General features: G+C 36.0%; 1 protein-coding gene across 1 annotated transcript in view; it reads right to left on the reverse strand.

The window, feature by feature from the left end:
• Positions 1-5,768: 5,768 nt before the first annotated feature.
• Positions 5,769-18,670, reverse strand: part of LOC136834096 (tyrosine-protein phosphatase 99A-like) — a 582,738-nt gene continuing 569,836 nt past the window's right edge. The window contains 2 exon segments of the mRNA XM_067096352.1: positions 5,769-9,389; positions 18,287-18,422. Coding sequence (XP_066952453.1) covers positions 9,042-9,389; positions 18,287-18,422 — 484 coding nt within the window. The 3' untranslated portion in view covers positions 5,769-9,041.

Genomic DNA, 18,670 nt, shown 5'->3' on the forward strand with positions numbered 1-18,670 from the left:
GTTAAGTAGTTGATTACCCTGTTGGTGCAGTATTATCTTGAAAGCAATATGTCTGATGTGATATTGGACTTTTTTCGCGAGTTTTTTGTATCTTTTTGCTTGAAATGTAAAGTATTTAAGTCGAGAATAAATTATTCCAAAGCTTACCAGAATATTATACAGTACCATATAAAGATGGTAAGGCCACTGAAGAGAACTCCTTTATATCTAAGGCCATAAAGGTTAAGACAGCATTAAACTAATGGTTTCAATTTTATTTTTGTTTTTATTCACTATCTATTGTTATCAGTGATTTGTTGTTACCATGTTAGTGTATAGCCTGCAATAAACTTGATTATCATGGAGCTGGCTGGAGGGTATACTTTTATAAAAGGATTAAAATTATATTCTTGAAAAGTTTCACCTTTGTAGGAACATGATTAATTTATTAATTGGATAAGTTTGATATTCAGATATTTCTTTCAGGGGTTGTATCTAATACTTACGCTGTTGAGGGAAATATGGCCATTCACACAAAATGTTTTGCTGACTGTAGCCTGGAGTTCTCAAGTGATGGGAATTGTGCCATGAGTGGTGGCCATTAAGAAACTGTGCAGTAAACAGGCATGCCCATTCTTCAATTCTCCACAAATTCTTGGTGGCCTTGAAAAGTGACTTTAATTTCTAAAACGTTGATGTAAAGACGATGCTCCTTAAAGATCAATAACCTCTAGCTTGAAGGAAAAGAGATGGCACCCTCGCCCATGAGGTGATATGTTGCAGAACATTGGCATTCCTGGATCTGGAGTGACCAGAGGAACTACCTGTAGCAGATGGTCTTTGTGTTGCCAGCATTGCTTCCCAGTATTATGGGGATCAAAAAAAACTAGGGTATTGATTCAGTCTTCCAAGAGTTGCTGAGCAGAAGCTGGAAATCAAATCTTTAAGTGGCAGTGATTCGTCAACTTTTCCTTGGATACTAGATGACTGATCAAATCTTACCAGAACACTGGTGTCAAGGGCAACTTATTGTTGAATTATGTCATTTGTAAAACCAAAACATGCCTTACCAGAGCAATGTTGTCTTGTTATAGAGTTTCCACACTTGTTTGATCCCTTGGATACTTGATGAGTATCCCATATAACCCAATTCCTGTATGCAAAGAATCCAAATCACCACTAACAATTATATGTAAATGTCCAAGCTTTTACCAACCATGAATGGAAGTTTTGAAAGCAAATCTACAAAGGATATGTCTTGTCTTCTTTTTCGTTTTATCATATCTAACAATAAAATTTTTAAAAATGCGAGTTGTTAGATATGAATTCTAATAGAAACCTGTTGGGCTAACCATGTAAAAGTTTTAAATATTTCAATTGGTCTGGTTAAACCACTTTAGTTCCTTAATCTGTTATTGGTAGAACAGTTTCATACATAACATTAGGGTTAACCTGTCAATGTTGTGTGTAGTATGATGGTTATTTATAAAGTTGAAGCATTTTTTTGTCTGCTTTCTTGTGTGTTTTGTGAGCTTTTTAATTTGGAATGCCAGGGATCTAAGCCTAGGAATTTTACAGTTTGGCTGGCCAGTATTAGATGGTTTCTTTGTTTCATTTTTCTTACATCTGATGTCTGTATACTGTAGAACGTAATTGGTTTCATTTTTCTTATAGGTAATTGGAATCCTACTGATGAAGCCCAGTTATATATTTGCATCACAAGTGTTGAGAAGGTTTAGCTTGCCATTAATTTGAAGCTTTTAAAAATGAAGTTAAGTCATCCATTCAGGTATTTCAATTCTGGTTTTAATTGACTGTTATGCATTTTATTTGTAATTTGAAGAGTGCTGCATATTTTCTAATTTAAATATTTCAGAATAAATATTGTCTGTGAACTTGAAAAGTTTGGTCTGGGAGGAAGTTTTCAGGAAAGATTAGTAGTTGGCCTAGTATTCCATTTTTGTAGTGTGATTTATGGATATGATACCTCCATGCAGTGTCAAATGTTAAAAGTGACATTTTAGTTGGATAAAGTAGTACGCCACATTCTGCTAAAAGTTTTCTTCATGAAAACATTAGTATACTACATTCTGCTACAAGTTTCTTCATGAAGATGATAATATACTACATTCTGTTACAAGTTTTCATGAAGATAATCACCTTGGCAGCAAACTATTTTTTATTCAACCAGTGAACATTCTCATTTGTTACCCAGTGATACTATATCATTATTATGCTTAGAGGTGAAGAAGATTACTGAACAACATGTGTGCAAATCTTTGTTTTAAATTTAACAGGTTTGAAGCTTGTTCCTTCTTCCCCCCCCCCCACCTTTTCCAGACTTTCTGACTCTTACCGTATCATTTTCAATCTGTTTAGCTTGAGAACAGTTCACTTGTACATCAGTCTGTCATCTGCCATTATTTGCTTTCATTCAACATGTCCACTACAGGAGTAAGCTTATGTTTGTCATTTTTCATCACACCCTGGTAGCTGGTCGTGGTATAACTTTATCTGCAGAATTATTGGTAGTAAGAAAAATTTTAAACTGGCTGTAGTGGGTTGGTTAGATGTATTATAATAGAAATTTGCAGATAGGTGTGGTGTCAAAAGTTGGAAAAGAGAGATCCAGTGTTGAAATGATTGGGCACTGTGTGATGGGAGGAAAGCTGTTGGTCTGAGAAATATTTGTGATAGCAGAAAGGTAAGAGAAATAGGGATAGAAGTGTGCATGAAAACTTTGTCAAATAAGAGTTTAGGCATAGAGAACGCATTAGACATTTAACATCAATTGAAACCCAAATTTAAAAAAAAGAATTGATTGAAGGCACTGGGACAATGAAGTACAGTAGTTTACAAATTTACAAGTTTGCTGGCATACAGATGTCCTTTTCTGTTTAAAAACAACTGTTGTCTCATGTTTAACCTCCATTCTATACAGGTGCTCCTCATCTTTTTCCCCACTGCTTGCTGTTGGGTGGGGGCTTCAGATGTCAACTACTTTGAGCCAGCTCATAGCTTGGCTCGAAGTAGTTGTGCTAAATTGCCGTGTTTTTCTCCTATTCATATGTTTTTATTCATTGTTTTCCTTCCATACCCAATCCTACTTGGACTGATCTTCAACTAATGATCCATGTGTGGTTTTGTTGCATTTTTGATTCTCCAAAAACATGATGTAGTTGGAGAGCATGCCACCTCTTGAGTAGAATTTGTTTAGCTGACTTGGTCGAGTGAGGTGAAAGTTTAATGCTAAGCTCGATTCTGGAGTGAGTCCAATCTTGATGGAATGATGACCCTCAGGATACTAGAAGCTTGATGCATACTGTGTCTTATGGCATCCTGTAAGAAAGTGGTTCATCCACCCTTTATGGGGAAATCTCATTTTGCATATATAAAGGTAAATGCAAAAATACAGTTGCTGTATGTGGAATTACAACTCTCGTGCAACTTGGGGGGGCAGATAAGTCAACAAAGTGTCATACAAGGCAGCCTTATAGTCCTAGACTATCAAAGTCAAGTATATGGATCTGCTTCTGGCCAAACATGAAAAAACTTTAAAGTTTTAATGCTGGATTAGAATTTGTGCTATTGCTTTTTAAACTATCTCCAAATGCATCATTATCATATGGTGAACCCCTACTGTCTCTGCACTATGACTTGTATATGTGGAGTTCAATAAAATTTAAGCTAAGCAAATGATTCTCTCACAAAAGTTGTTTGAACAAAGAGACATTTCATACATACCATCCTCCTCCCTTCCCAATTAGAGGTAGGCATATTGATACGGTAGGATAGGAATACATATAAAGTTTAAGCCAAAGGCCAATAGTTGGGTCCTATGAGGTTATTCAGCACTGAAAACAATGTTTAAACAATTGTTGGGAGTAGGTGGAAAATAGGATGGAAGAAAGAGAATATGAACCTAGGTATTGTAAGAGGAATGAAGGGGTTGGTGCTTAATTTGAAGTCAATGGCCCCTGCAGGCTTCTTCCAAAAGAATAGGGTTAATCTTCTGAATAATAATGATGATAATAGGGGCTGAAGGAACTCTGCAAGAGACCATAATTAATGCCTACAGCCCACAAGGTGAGGTGCACTATCCCCTTATGGGGGTAGTCATATTGGTAAGTCAGTGAACAGGAGGATGTTTTTTTTTTCCAAAATTAGAACTGCCTTCATGGGATAACCATTAAAGTCATCCACACCATGCAATTAACACTGATGGTTCCAAATTTGATAGGTGTAGGAATTGCCTCCATTTCAGCTAATAAATGAATTCTCTTTACAGACCTGAGTGCAATAAATTCAGTATTTTAGATTATTAAAAATTTTCTGCCAAAGAAATATATTTTCATGACTTCTGAAGTGCTGTTGAAGCCCCTCAGAACTGTTATCCAAAAAATAAATTCTCTTGTACTTTCAAGTTAACATTGCGTTATTTGAAGCTGGTGTGGATGATGAAATTAGTTAGATCCCTGGCTATGATGGCACAGATGGAAACTTGAGATGCCAATAAATAGTCAAAGCCACGATTATTGACCATGTTAACGTAACTATCCTAGTCAGTAATGTAAATAGCAGACCTTATAAAACAGACCTAATAAAATACAAATTAAAGCAGATCATATTCAAGGTTGAATTAGGGCACTCATAGAACAGGAAGAATGCCATATTACTGAAAAATTTTTAAAAATTTTTGGATTGGGCAGAGACTGTTAATAGACTCATGGATACTTCATGAATTGCCCTCATTTCTTAGTCCCTATGTGAAGGAAATGCATGCCAATACTGACTTAAAACATGAGGAACAGTGAATGTAAAGTTTTGGATATAAATAGTATCAGAAATTTTGTCAGTCTTTAGTTTCAATTTATCCATTATCAAAATTTTGAAGAAATGAAGTTATCAGATAAATCTAATTCTGTTTACTGAAGACATAACCTTCAGGCCAGCACTATGAAAGTCAAACATTTTGACTCAGATGTCTGGTTGAACTTTTTAGCATTTTTGGATGGATAGATGAATGAAATTCACATACATAACCCAAGCACTTGGACCCTAAGGGTCATTCAGCACTGGAGACAATTGGTGGGATAACGATTTTAAAAATTAACACACTGAAAGCATTAATCATTCATGCTCCTTTTGTGGGTCGTGCATTCAAGCAAGTAAGCTTGGGGAAAATTTTGTCTGATAATCTTGACATCTTAAAATTATTTGACTTGAATTTTCCATATAGTGGCCTCACTTACTCAATGTTAACCATTTTTAATAGTTGTACTTGGATGGGCTTTGAGGACCTTGCATTAAACCTATCCTAGTTGCATTTCCCAAAAATCTTGATGGTTGCATTCTTAAGGAGGGTGTTAGTATCCCAATATGAACACACTGTTTTGAATAATATGAACAGCACTGACACAGATGACTTGGTTTTGCATGGTGTGTGAAAGCTAAGCTTGACCTGTACTGGTTTGCGTGCCAAACTGTATTGCTTTCATAGGCTTGGTTGTGACCCAGTGTTTTTCCCAAGAAGTTCCAAGGTTATTAGACTTGAGAGCTTGTCTAAAGGTGCATAACTTTCATTGGTGGTCATTCATCCACATACTATGATTCTTGAGCAATGCAGAATTTTACACTGTCACCTTAAATCTGTAATTTCTGTATACTATTACACTGTGGGATTTTTCTTAAGTGCGTTTTCCAAACAATTGTTTTGTGGGTTTTGTCTTGTTTTAAAGTTTGTAGACAAGCTACGTAGTATTGAACACTGAAGGGTACTTAAACTAGGATTACACTCAATTTATTGGTCTTTTTATTAACTTGTTTATTTATCCAATATAATGACTGTTAGAGTTAGTGATGATGGTATTGAGAGAGTAACCATCACCACCACTCAGGACACACATGTAGGAACAGTAAGCTATATCTAAATCACAAAGTAATCTTCCATGACCAGGCTCTAGTGCAGGCTTTGTAATAAAATATTTTTAAAGGTCAAAATTTAATCATTATTTTTTTTATAAATTTGAATTCATGTAAGTATATTCATGTAAGTATACTCAGTCACTGCACATAGCCTAGGCAAACTTAAGCCATGAGGTACGGTACACAATTCTAACAAATTCTATTTGTACAAATATTTACATAAAAATTGCTTTATACATGCCATAATTCTTTGGAAGGGCAATTAAGGAAATATTGGCTGGTGTAATGTGGCCATGACATCAATTTAAAATAAAGTGACAAGTATTGCATTTTTAAGATCATGGGCAAAAGTCATCATGGACTAGCACCACAGAAGCCTATGGGTACATACAAAATTGTAAAATATTAATGATTAAAAAAAATACTGCACGTAAGAATACAAAACTCATGTGGATTATCGAAATGAGTATGAAAAATGGGATATAAACATGATGAAGCAAGTAGATGCTAATGGTCATTGCACCCAAGACACTAGTAGGAATGTCCTAAAATACTGATGAGAATAAACTATTTTCTATGTAAAATTAACGTGATCTAAAAAAAATGCATTATTTGATAAAGCTCAATCTTTCCATGAGGAATTTCCCAATTATTCTAACTTGGGAAATATATCTTACCCATTATTTATTATTATTATTATTATTAATTAGTAACTGTATAAAAATATGAATCCCCCCCTAAACATGAAGGAAAAGATGTATAAAGGGCCAAGCATTGGAAATGTATTTTTGATACCTGCAACTCATCTTCATTGTACTACAGACTCAGTAGAGCATAATTAACTAACAAATGTCTATTTTCAACAGACTATTGCATTATGAAATGCTAGAATAAACTATTAAAGCCATATAATAATATATGGTCTACCTCTCCCATTATGTGACATTTAGTTCATCACACACCCACACAGGTTTTTAAAGAAGTTGACATTTGGAAATAGGACTACCCTTATCCCAGAATACTGGGAACTTTGTGCTTGTTTTTTAGCCCTACAACAACTACTACACCTTTAGGTTCATTGTTTCTTGTAAAATTATGTGAAGAATTTTGCTATACACCACAGGTAAAAGTTGTGTAAAGAATTTAAAAAATTTACACTAAATGTAATATGGTAAAAAGTTTATACACAAACCAGTTTCCATCACTGTTAAGTCTGATATTAACACTGCTATCTTATATTACTACAATAATACACACTACTGTAGAAAATCATATATCATGTGCTGAAAAATGTTTCACTTTAAAGTACTTGTACACAGTAAAACAAAAGTTTCAGTCTACAGATTGTAAAAAAGTTTACACTGACTTGAGGATGAGGTAACCATATAAAGTAAGATGCAAAGCAGTTTGTATTAATGAAGTGAGAAATGTTTACATTATTCATATTAATCTTGAAATAATACAGTTGACCTCTGTTCGTTGGCAGTTTATTGTAAAGCACCTAACTAACTGCTGGATACTAAATTTGTTTATATTTTTCCTGTAAGATTTTTAGGATTCACTCATTATATTTCCTAACCTAAAAGTTCACCATTGTAAAGGTGACTTAGAATGTTACCCACACGCAAGATACACTAATATTTTATCAAATGAAATAATTAACACACTGACACTACTAGAGTGGTTAAACAATTACACATGCATTTATTCTTTATCACAAAGTCATATATGCTGTGTGGGAGGGAGTTTTATTTATCTAATACTGTAGAATTCAGTTTTAGTTTTGAGTAACAGAGAAGTCACTTTTGGGTGAGAGTGATGGTGTCACTATACTGTATAGGTAGGATAGCAGCATGTTTAGACCCTATTTTAAGTTGGAACTGGGATCCACTGTAGTTACTTCTGTACAACTCAAGAATGTACTGCCAATTAATCACTAATATATATAGTATTGGCAAAGCAAGCTTTCCTTCTTCTTGATAATGCTTGTCTCAAAGAATGTGTATTGTCAGGGATGTACAACAGTAAAGTCTTTTCCAATATGTAAAATGACATAAAATAAATAGAGTAATTGATCTGTAGGGTTTATCATATATTTCAGGAATTGTAGGTTCCTTCAGAAGGGAAGACCTGTTATAGAGATAATCTTAAGGCAAAATGGTAAATAAGAAAAAATGTGTACCACTTATTCCATTTACAGTAATTTCAAACTTTCATACTACCCCTTTGTCGTCAACCTATCAATTTTATCCATAAATAGTAAAAATTTACTGCACAAAAATGAATGTAACAATAGTTTTCATGGATTTCACATCTGAGAAATGCTTTACAATCTTAGAAAAAAAGTTATCCCTGGAGAAAATGAATATGAAGGTATATAAAATATTGAATTTATTATAGTATACAAACTAATTACACAATCATTTCCACAAGGTGACAATTATGATTCGCTGAGAAAATAAATATTTAAAGGAGCACTATGGAATCAAGGCCAATGCACCTCCATACCAAAATACTATACAAGACTAATCTACATGAACTATTGCTAGACTAGATGTCTTTTACACTGGAGACAAAATATCCCCACCATTTTCATTCTCTATATTTTGTATAAAATGTATAAGCTATAAAGCAGCATGTGAAGAAGTCACCAATTATACATAAATGAAAGACACAAATTATTTATGAAAAATGATTCTGTACAGACAGGGTACAACCTCTCTATGGTTACCCTTCTTTATAAAACTAGCTATACACTGTACACAGCAGTTGTTTAGGAAAGCAGCACATAGTTGCTATTAAGCATGAAAAACAGCAAGTAGCAACAATAGACAGAATTCCATAAAACAACTGGTGAATTTTTTCTATACATTAGTTTTTAACAGCAGTACACCAACTGGAATCTGCCTCTGTTATCTGGGACGATTTCATAACTTACAGCTACTCAAAATGTCTTTTAAAATACAAATAAATGCATTGATGTGTTTTCACTGTAGTCAACATCCAGTACTCATTTTCAGTCTTTGAGCCCTTTTTATTTTTTACTTGGATACTGGCCACATTTCTTTCACCCCAATTCACAATCAAAAGTTTATAAAAACTGATCACATGGCAATATTTCCACAGGCCACAATTTCTCAAACTGGAGGGATGTCAGTTGCTTGTGGAGCATCCTCCATACCTTCTGGAGGAACTCGGATAGTACCATTCCCTGTTAAGGTTGCGTGTCCATTAGAGGGTACCTGTCCATTTGCACAGGTACTGGCCGGTGTAGCAACAGGAATAACAGGTGCTGAAGGAGTTTGTGGAGAAGTTACAGGCAGTGATGATGCAGCTTTAGGTACAGATGGAGCTGGGGTTATTGTTGTAACAGGAGGCATAATGACAGGATCATTGAGGCCAGCCATGTCGCTACTGCTACCGCTATGGCTGCCTTCACTGGCAGTGTAAGATTCCATTGCACGGTAAACAAATAAGATGTCATCCTGAAAACATAATATAAAATTTAGTCAAGAAATAATTATATCTACCAAACCCAGTAATATATTATTTGGTTGTATAAATACTTTATATACAGATCATGAGAATGTTAATGTGATATACATATATTATTAAAAATGGCCTACATTCATCGTAAAAATATAAGTTCCAGGAAGCAGAGAAATTTCATATAACCAGCCATAGCATAATGAATGGCATTTCAAATTACATTTTCAATGAATTCTGGCTAGATTTATTGTGTTTAAATGTAAGCATAGTGCTAATTATTTTTATTTTTCAGATTTACTCTGGTAGCTGATATTATTATGCTGTGAGTTTTATGCATTTACAATATATTAGTAAAAAGGAGAGAAGAGAGAGAAACACTATGAAAGACCATTAAAAAGAAAACTAGGAGTAAAGACTATACACAAGGATGTCTTCAGTCCTAATTTTTGTGAGTACTGTCTTTGACAAACACTTGGTGTGAGGCTTTGTGTTTGGTTGGGGATTATTGATCAGTTCCTTTAAAAAGTGAGAGTCATATTACATGTTAGCAGAGATCATTATTATTTTTATGTTGCTGTTACAGGTGATTTTCAAGTTGACAAGGTTTTAAATAAATTTATTTTGAGCATTGCACTTGGTCCTTACTCATCATGCTTTCTGGTGTTGTAACCACAACACCAGAAAGCATGATGAGTAAGGACCAAGTGCAATGCTCAAAATAAATTTATTTAAAACCTTGTCAACTTGAAAATCACCTGTAACAGCAACATGGTGTGCTGCCTTATGACATTGGCTGCTGTTGAAATTTTTATAGAGTACCTGATTTACCATAAAATGGCTTTGAACACCACTGACTGTGATGAATGACTACTTCACCTCTTTAACAGGTTAGTAAAATACTTGACAGATCTCTTGAATCATTAGTATTTCTCTGATGTCAATGATTACCATGGCCTGCAGTTTAGATTTTTGTCTTAAAACATGGGTAAACTTTGTTAACATTGTATTAATTGTGAGACTTTTAGACAGTGTTAACTTCCAGTGGTACAAGGTTTTTCATAGCTATCCATGCAAGTCAGCAATGCAATCAGTAAGTGGTAATTTAGGCTTTTTGAATATCTCAGTTTGACAGACTACACAAGATTTTAAAGATTTTGTACCATTTTGAATTTCAGTATAGTATTTAGCAAGCATTTGGTACAAGAAGTATCCTTTCATATGACTTGCCCAGAAAAATAATGTATTTTGCCTTTTCCAAGGCCATGATCTGAATTTAAAGTGGAAATAGGTGGAAATAATAAGATTAACAGCTGGTTGATTGAAATTAAAAAACCATGGTCATATAATCAAATTTTATTGAATTCAATGTAATTATTAGTGTCCCTAAAAATGGCTGTTTATTAAAATATGTAAGGAACTTGTAAGGTTTGTTTTTAATATTATAGACACACAAATGGTTTTAGTTAAAAATAAATGCTAATTCAGTTTAAGTTCCATAGTTGTGTGCATTCAAGTAGCTTCAAGAAAAGGAGGGCTTCATTAATTTTCACAAAAGCAATCCAGGCAAAAACTTTAACAATTTATTATGCCTTAAAACTGGTATATAAAAAACTCGTTAAAGTATGTTAAACCACAGGCATTAGTATTTTTCCCCTTCAGGTTCACTGTAGTTGTTCTCCTGCAAACTGATGTGGTTTGTGATTTCTGTCTGAACATAAAAGGTTCTACAAACACCCTCCTAAAGCCAAAGCCATACATTATAGGATACCTTCATCACTGGACTAGTTTAATCCCCAATCACCTGTTCAAACAATCAAAAATGAAGTTCTTCAGGCAATGGTTTGCAACCCTTTGTTATACTTCCCTCTACAGTAAACAGGACCACCATTCCAAAAGGATGTTTCCACCCAATATAGCATTCCAGTGGTTGAAAAGTAATAATATAATTAAAGAGAACATCTTGAAGTTTCTGATAATTTAGTGTAATAGTTTTTTATTTTATGCTCGTGCACTTACAGATGACGAGTATATACTTTATGCCATGCTCTTTGACTAGATTTGCAATATCAGAAGTGACTTTTTTTTTTTTTACTCACAGGTATCACCACCATTATTAGTGTGGATGAACTGTATGAGAAATTCCTGATTTGGAAATAATAGTTTTTGCAGGTACTGGCATTTCTGTGGCACATGGATCCTCAAGAACATGTAAGGTCAGAAAGAACCATAAAGACCAAGCATCCCTGTTTTCCAGTATACTCTGTGTTCATGCATTGCAGGATAATGTGTAGGAAGAGACTTGGCTGAAGGAGAGATAATCTGATCAAGGATCATTGAATGAGCTCCTTGTACATACAATACATCTTCTGTGCACTGTACGAAAGCATATGCTGAAAAACAGGGATGCATTCTTTTAAATATATTTCTAGCCTTAGATATATATATTCTTGATGAAACATCTATCCCACAAAGGTGCCATTGCTGACAAAATACATAATTTCCAAATCAGGCTTTTCAATTCAAATTGACGTAATTTTTTTTTTTTTCCTACAGTAAGAAAAGTGGAAACCATATGTAATTTTAACAGCAGCTGTTCTTTCTTAATGCTTTTAGAGATCTGGCCACAATAATGGAGAAGTCTTCATCTGCCTTTGTTTTTTATCCACTCTCTCAACATACACTTGAATTTCAAGATGGATGTGCTCTTCACCTTAATTTGATAGGCCTGGGCCTTGATGAGCCAGGTCTGGATCTACTTGTCACAACGCAACCTTGGGGGTTGCGTAAAAACGTCTATATGCCAAGGAAGTGGAGGGAGCAACTTAAAAGACCTACTGGAATGAAGTGAATTGTCCCATCCAGAGACGAGAGAATTCATTTGATTGAGAATGAAGTCAGCATGATTAGAGCATGGCAACCCCAAAGTTCTTTGTCTTCGAACAATTCTAAGAACAAGCAGGGTTTAATACCCGAAGAGAAATCTGAAATGGTGGCCGCAGTTTCATCAGCTATGTACGAATGAGTTCAACGACCTCAGCTTAGGTCTGCATCTTCTGCCTCCTGGTCACGGGGAAACAGCCTGTCGACCAAGTCAGAGAAGTCAAAACATCTTTATTCATCACTGGAGTGTAGGCTCACTGAAGGCCTAGGACTTCCTTGGGGACCTGAAGATCTGTAGAATGAGAAGGAATCATCTCCATCCTGATCCCGTCCATGAGAACAGGAGCGAGAACTACCGAGAGGAGATAATGCCATGACTGGTTACCAGACTTTGCAGGGCTCCCGTTATGTGAAAAACAGTCACGGCTGTGCGATTGAGAGCACGGATCACAGTCCCTTCTGGGAGAATGGGAGTGAGAGGGATGACAGGGAGAAGAAGGCCGTGGGTGGTTATGTGACCATGTAAGGGCTCTCAACACGCATAGAAAAGAGTCACAGCTGTGTGGCTGAGAGCGAGGACTGAAATCTCTACAAGGGGTACAGTCCCGATCCTGAGAGCAATCCTTCACAATTGACTTCTTGATGGAAGCCATATCAACTTCTTGCGGCCTTGGAAAACTCTCGTTCCTTGAACAGGATGAGTAGATGGAGACAAGATCACAGAAACCTCCTGTGGAGAGGTCTGATCGGTAGAATTGGGGTTCTTAGAGGATGCTTCTCTGGATGTGTGTCTTGAAGTAAGCACGGCTATGTGAAGAAACAAGAAGGCTTGGAACAGCTCTGGAAAGCAGGAATGGGTTTGACACGACTGTGTTTGGATGGTCAAGGATCAGCTGCAGGAGAGGAGCGAGAATCCAAAGAGGGCCTTTGAATCTTCTTGTGTGGAGGAGTTATGACGTCCCTCTGTTCCACCCATCTCTGTCAGAAGGAGGAAGATGACGAGGATGATCTATGACATTTCTTCTTGGTTTCAGCAACTTATTCAGAAAAACATCTTTGACTCTGTCAAAGAGAGCCTGAAATCCCCGCCTCACTACGTTAAGACCAAAGGTTTGTAAGTTATAAAAATACAAACTGATTAGAAATTTTGTCATATTTAATTTAGGTTGACTAGCACAAAGAGATAGGTCAAGCTGAGGGTTTTCATCCAGCAACTAATCATCCAACGGGGACTTGCCTCACAATCACTGCAATATAGGAGGAAGAAAAGGAGCACAGCTTGGGTCACCAATTTTCTGTGCATTGCCTATCTTTTTCAGAAAAAACTGTCACTGTTACATCAGCTGATTTCCTAAAAGTCCTACACCTATAACAGCATGAAGTCTCAAGTACTAGATGGTGGCTCTGTTAAGAAGTACACTTGGAAACCACAATCTCCGACCCACCTAGGTCGTGCTCCCAGTTTATGAGCAGGGCCTTTCTGGACAGATTCTACCCTTCCCTCCCCCTCCCCCTTTCCTAACTACAATCGGGCAGTTTCTGCATTTTTTCTTCGTTTCGATATTATACAGGTTGTAGAATTCAACACTGTTTTGTCTATATACAGTATATAATCATACCGCAAAATCCGTTAGAGTTCAAAAGGTGTTTCAATCCGTGATATTTGGCGTTGCCCGCTGTCCAGAAAGGCCTCGCTCATAAATTCGGAAACCACCATAAAGTTAAATATGACAAAATTTTTAATCAGTTTGTATTTTTATAACTTACAAACCTTTGGTCTTAACGTAGTGAGGCGGGGATTTCAGGCTCTCTTTGACAGAGTCAAAGATGTTTTTCTGAATAAGTTGCTGAAACCGAAGAAGAGATGTCATAGATCATCTTTGTCATCTTCCTCCTGACAGAGATGGGTGGAACAGAGGGACATCATAACTCCTCCACACAAGAAGATTCAAAGGCCCTCTTTGGATTCTCGCTCCTCTCCTGCAGCTGATCCTTGACCATCCAAACACAGTCATGTCAAACCCATTCCTGCTTTCCAGAGCTGTTCCAAGCCTTCTTGTTTCTTCGCATAGCCGTGCTTACTTCAAGACACACATCCAGAGGAGCATCCTCTAAGAACCCCAATTCTACCGATCAGACTTCTCCACAGGAGGTTTCTGAGTGTACATCCAGTCATTAGGGTTCTAAGGTCACCTCTTCACAGTTCCAAAAGTTTTGGGATGTTAAAAGACTGATTATAAATGCTGAACTAGCAGTAGGTCTGTTGTAATCAGCCTTTTATAATCTCAAAACTTTTAGGACTACAAGAAGCAACCATAGAACCCTAGTGACTGGGATCTACTTCTCGACATTGAAACTTCTTGCTGTTATGGGTAGGAAATCAGCTGATGAAACAGTAGTAGTTTTCTCTAGTGGGGGGTTGATACCCACTGCATAGTATACTGAGGACCCGAGGATCTGCTCCAGTTTTCTTCCAATAATGCTGTGATTATGGAGGGAAATCCCCACTGGATTATGATAAACTACTGGATGAAAGCCTCAGCTTCACCTTCCTCCTGCAATTTGTTTACCTGGACTGGTGAATGGTCTCCTTTTCCCAACGGAGATGGTGGAAAATCCACCTGTGAGAAGATCGATACAAAATCTCTGAGCTCACTGGCTCTGAAGATGCATACTTCCACCCAATTCATGTTCTCAAGAAAGTTTGGAATGGGGTTTGGCAGTTACTGCCTGGAGTCAGGATTTTTCCTCTGTTATCTCAATAAAAGAAGAGTTTGTCAAGGCTTCTCCACCTCAGGCTGTAATGTATTTTAAGTTCAAAAATTTGTCTACTAACTTTTTATAAATTTATCTTACCATTGTATTACAGCTCAGAGAACAAACATGGTTGAATAAAGTTTACAGGTACTGTATTTTTTTAATGTGTGTGATGGACACAAATTCGTACTACATATTTACATCTTTCTAATCCTGCTAAAACCAGACATTAAAATGGTGGCTCCTTTACCACAAAGAAAGAGACCTATGAACTGAGCGATTTTAAATATTATTGTTATTATTATTGTTCAGTAGATGAACCTATTTCATGTGGAAGAAGCCCACAGGGAACACTGACTTAAATTTCATGTTTCCAAAGAATATGGTGTTCATTAGGAAGAAGTAAGAGGAAGGAAAGGGAAATACAGAAAGAAGAGATCCCACTTATTAAAAAAGAAAACAAAAAATTATTAAATAGATGGAAATGTATTAAAATGCAAGAATAGTATATTATCAGGGTAGTAATGCAGTTTGCTTGAACTTCCGAAGTTCCAACTGCACAACATCCTCTGGGAGGCTGTTCCACAGTCCAACAGTGTGAGGAATATAGTCAAAGGACCTCTGGAACTGAGAAGTTCGACACTGAGGCACATTTACTGCATATTGATGCTGCTGTTCAATAAATCTGGTTGCTCTCAGCAGATAAAGGGGATCAGAGATCATTTGTGAATGTGAAAGATCTCATTTGTCACTTTTTCATAAGTTGTATTTCAACAAAGAGACCATCTGTCAATGGTCCAAGTCATAACTGCTACTATTAGGAAACAGAAACCTACCACCACAAACCGCTCTAAGAGATAAATCTCTGGCAGAAGCAGACATCCACCCTGGAGAACAAGTTTCCTGTACAGGAAGTACAAATGACCTAAAACAGGTTTCATAGATTTTATCACTGTTATAAATATATGAGGCCTTAAGAACAATACCTAACTTTTGTATGGCATTTGCTGAAACTTTCATAAGATGTTTCTCAAAAGTTACACCTAGAATAGTTATAGCTTCAGACTCAATCAACAAAGTTCCATACACCTGAAGGGGAGGATGGGGTGAGAAATCTGTACAAGATCTGCTAATTAATAGTGTTTTGGTTTTACTGTAGTACAGCCTCACACCCCACCAACTACACCATTCCCTGATTCCGGTCTATGTCCTGATTGAGGCTGAGGGCAGCTTCGTTTCTCATAAGTGGAGATTTTATTTACTACACCCACAAGTGTTGCATCATCGGCATACTGAACAATCTTGAATTCCAGGCCAACAACCACATCACTTGTATGCACTTTAAAATAACAGTGGACCAAGAACACTACCCTGTGGAACTCCAGATATAAAAGTCTTGGTTCACTAAAGATCCTGTCCACAGCAAATCACTGCTGCCTACCAGTAAGGAAATCTTGAAGTAATCCTAAAAAACATATCCACCCACTCCAAGATTCTGAAGTTTATAAATAAGTGTCTTGTGATTTACTAAATCGAAAGCAGCACTAAAAACTCTTTGAATTACTCTGCACTCAAAATGCTTATCAAGGTTCTCTTGCAAATGGCATGTCTAAAAGAGCATCGCAGGTACCCATCTGCAACTGCTTCCTGTATGCATACTGACTATCGGCTAACAATCCTTTAGATCCCACATATACTTATACTTATATAGTATATGTGGTAATATTGGGAGACAACACACTAAAAACTTTTTTAAAAAACAAAGGGAAGAAACCCTCAGGATCTTCACCCCAGCTACCAAGACTATCCAGAATTTTCTTAACATCCTTGGAGTAAAATGCAACTTTTGCAAGAACAGGTTCAGAAATATGCAGCAGGCTGAAAAAGTTCCCAGGTTTATTTCCGCTACCCAACTCCCATGTAAGCTTAAAATTCTTTGTGATAAAGAACCAAATAATTCTTGGAGAGTGATTACTTCTTCAAGCAAATATCTCCCTTTTTTTTAATGCAAAATAGCACCTCATCTCCAACCAAATAAAAAAAAAGTTTGCAGATGGTAAATGCTAATGGTTATTTTTGGACTGCCATCCTCGGCTGATTAGCAAAGGGTTATCCTTTCTGAATGCACAATAACCTCTACACAATAGTTCTTGCTGCTGATTAAACTTCACCAACCAACCATGCAGTAACAATGCATGGCTAGGGTCTGGATTTTATCTTTAAAACACTTTGGAGCAAAATGTCAATGATATGAAGCACCTCAGAGGAAGCTGATATCTAAAAGAGAAAAATACATTTTCAATGGATTGAACCACTGAAAAAGTCTCCTAGACTGATGAAAGTTGCGCTGCTCAATGCACCAGAAATTACAGTCCAACATTAAGTATATTAATCTCAAGGGAGGCACTAAAGTTATCTGTCAAGACAAACAGTACTCCAATAAAATCATTCTTGGATTTCCCCTATTGGTGTACATCACCAAAAACAATAAAGATTTCTTTGCTTACCAGTCACCAGACTGTGACAAGGTGTACTGGTTTAGAAATGTGATCTGTGACAATGTGCAGTGCTGGTTCAGCACCTGGGATCTGTAACAAAATACTGGTTCAGCACCTGTGATCAGAAAAGAGCCTTAACCATAACCCATGCTATGATAGCCAACCTTAATTCTTGTCATCTCTTGACAATTTGCAAAAAGGAAACAATCCCCAACAGAAAATTTTAAGTGCATGAACTCTAAAACCATAGCACATCAAAGTTATGAAGCATATACATACAACATAAACAATGAGTGAGCACAAGGAAACATTCTATGACTTGTAACACAGCACATTAAATTAATAATTCAAGTCAGATGATAACAGTACTTACTCCAGTAAAAATTGACCAAGACAAGATAGGTCATTAAGGTAACAAGTACCCATACTGAACATAAAATTAATTAAATTTTAGTGGAATACTTCTCTGACTGGCTGCTCATAAAAGCAAGAATAAAATGGTAAGGTTTGTTTTGTGTATAGAAAACAGAAAATTTTCAATAAAGTCAATATTGACTCTTATGTTGGGAAGAGCTTTCGCTGGCCTTTATATTCAAATAAAATGAAAACCAATAAATTTGAATTCTATAAAGAACAAAATGCAAAAACAAAAACTAATTAATCTGAAATTCATACTATTGATATTAAACACTGCAACACTTTCACAATTTCAACTAAAATTTATAACAAAAATATAACAAAAATTTTCCATCACATACCTGATTCGTCCAAATACTAGGCCGTCTGTTATGATATAGTTTAGCATACATATAGGGATCCAAGTATTGTTCAAATTCCACTTGACTTTTAAGGGTAGTTAACAAGCAGAAAGAAGCAGCTTCAGTTCCACCATACCTGCAATAAAAATAATTTATACATCTTATTCAAGATATAAGAATACTTTACATATACTGTATACAAAACAAGCAATAAATCAAGAGATGCAACTGTAGCACAGTGTACTTCATATCTGCCAACATTTATCTTTACATATAAGAAACAAAACATAGTACACAAACTTGGTTTTGTAATTTCATAATTACTACTCTAGTTAAAATACAATAACTCCACTATTTACACAAGCTCAGAATTTTATAGCAACT

Source organism: Macrobrachium rosenbergii, chromosome 53, assembly GCF_040412425.1.
Source record: "Macrobrachium rosenbergii isolate ZJJX-2024 chromosome 53, ASM4041242v1, whole genome shotgun sequence".
Lineage (NCBI taxonomy): Eukaryota > Metazoa > Arthropoda > Malacostraca > Decapoda > Palaemonidae > Macrobrachium > Macrobrachium rosenbergii.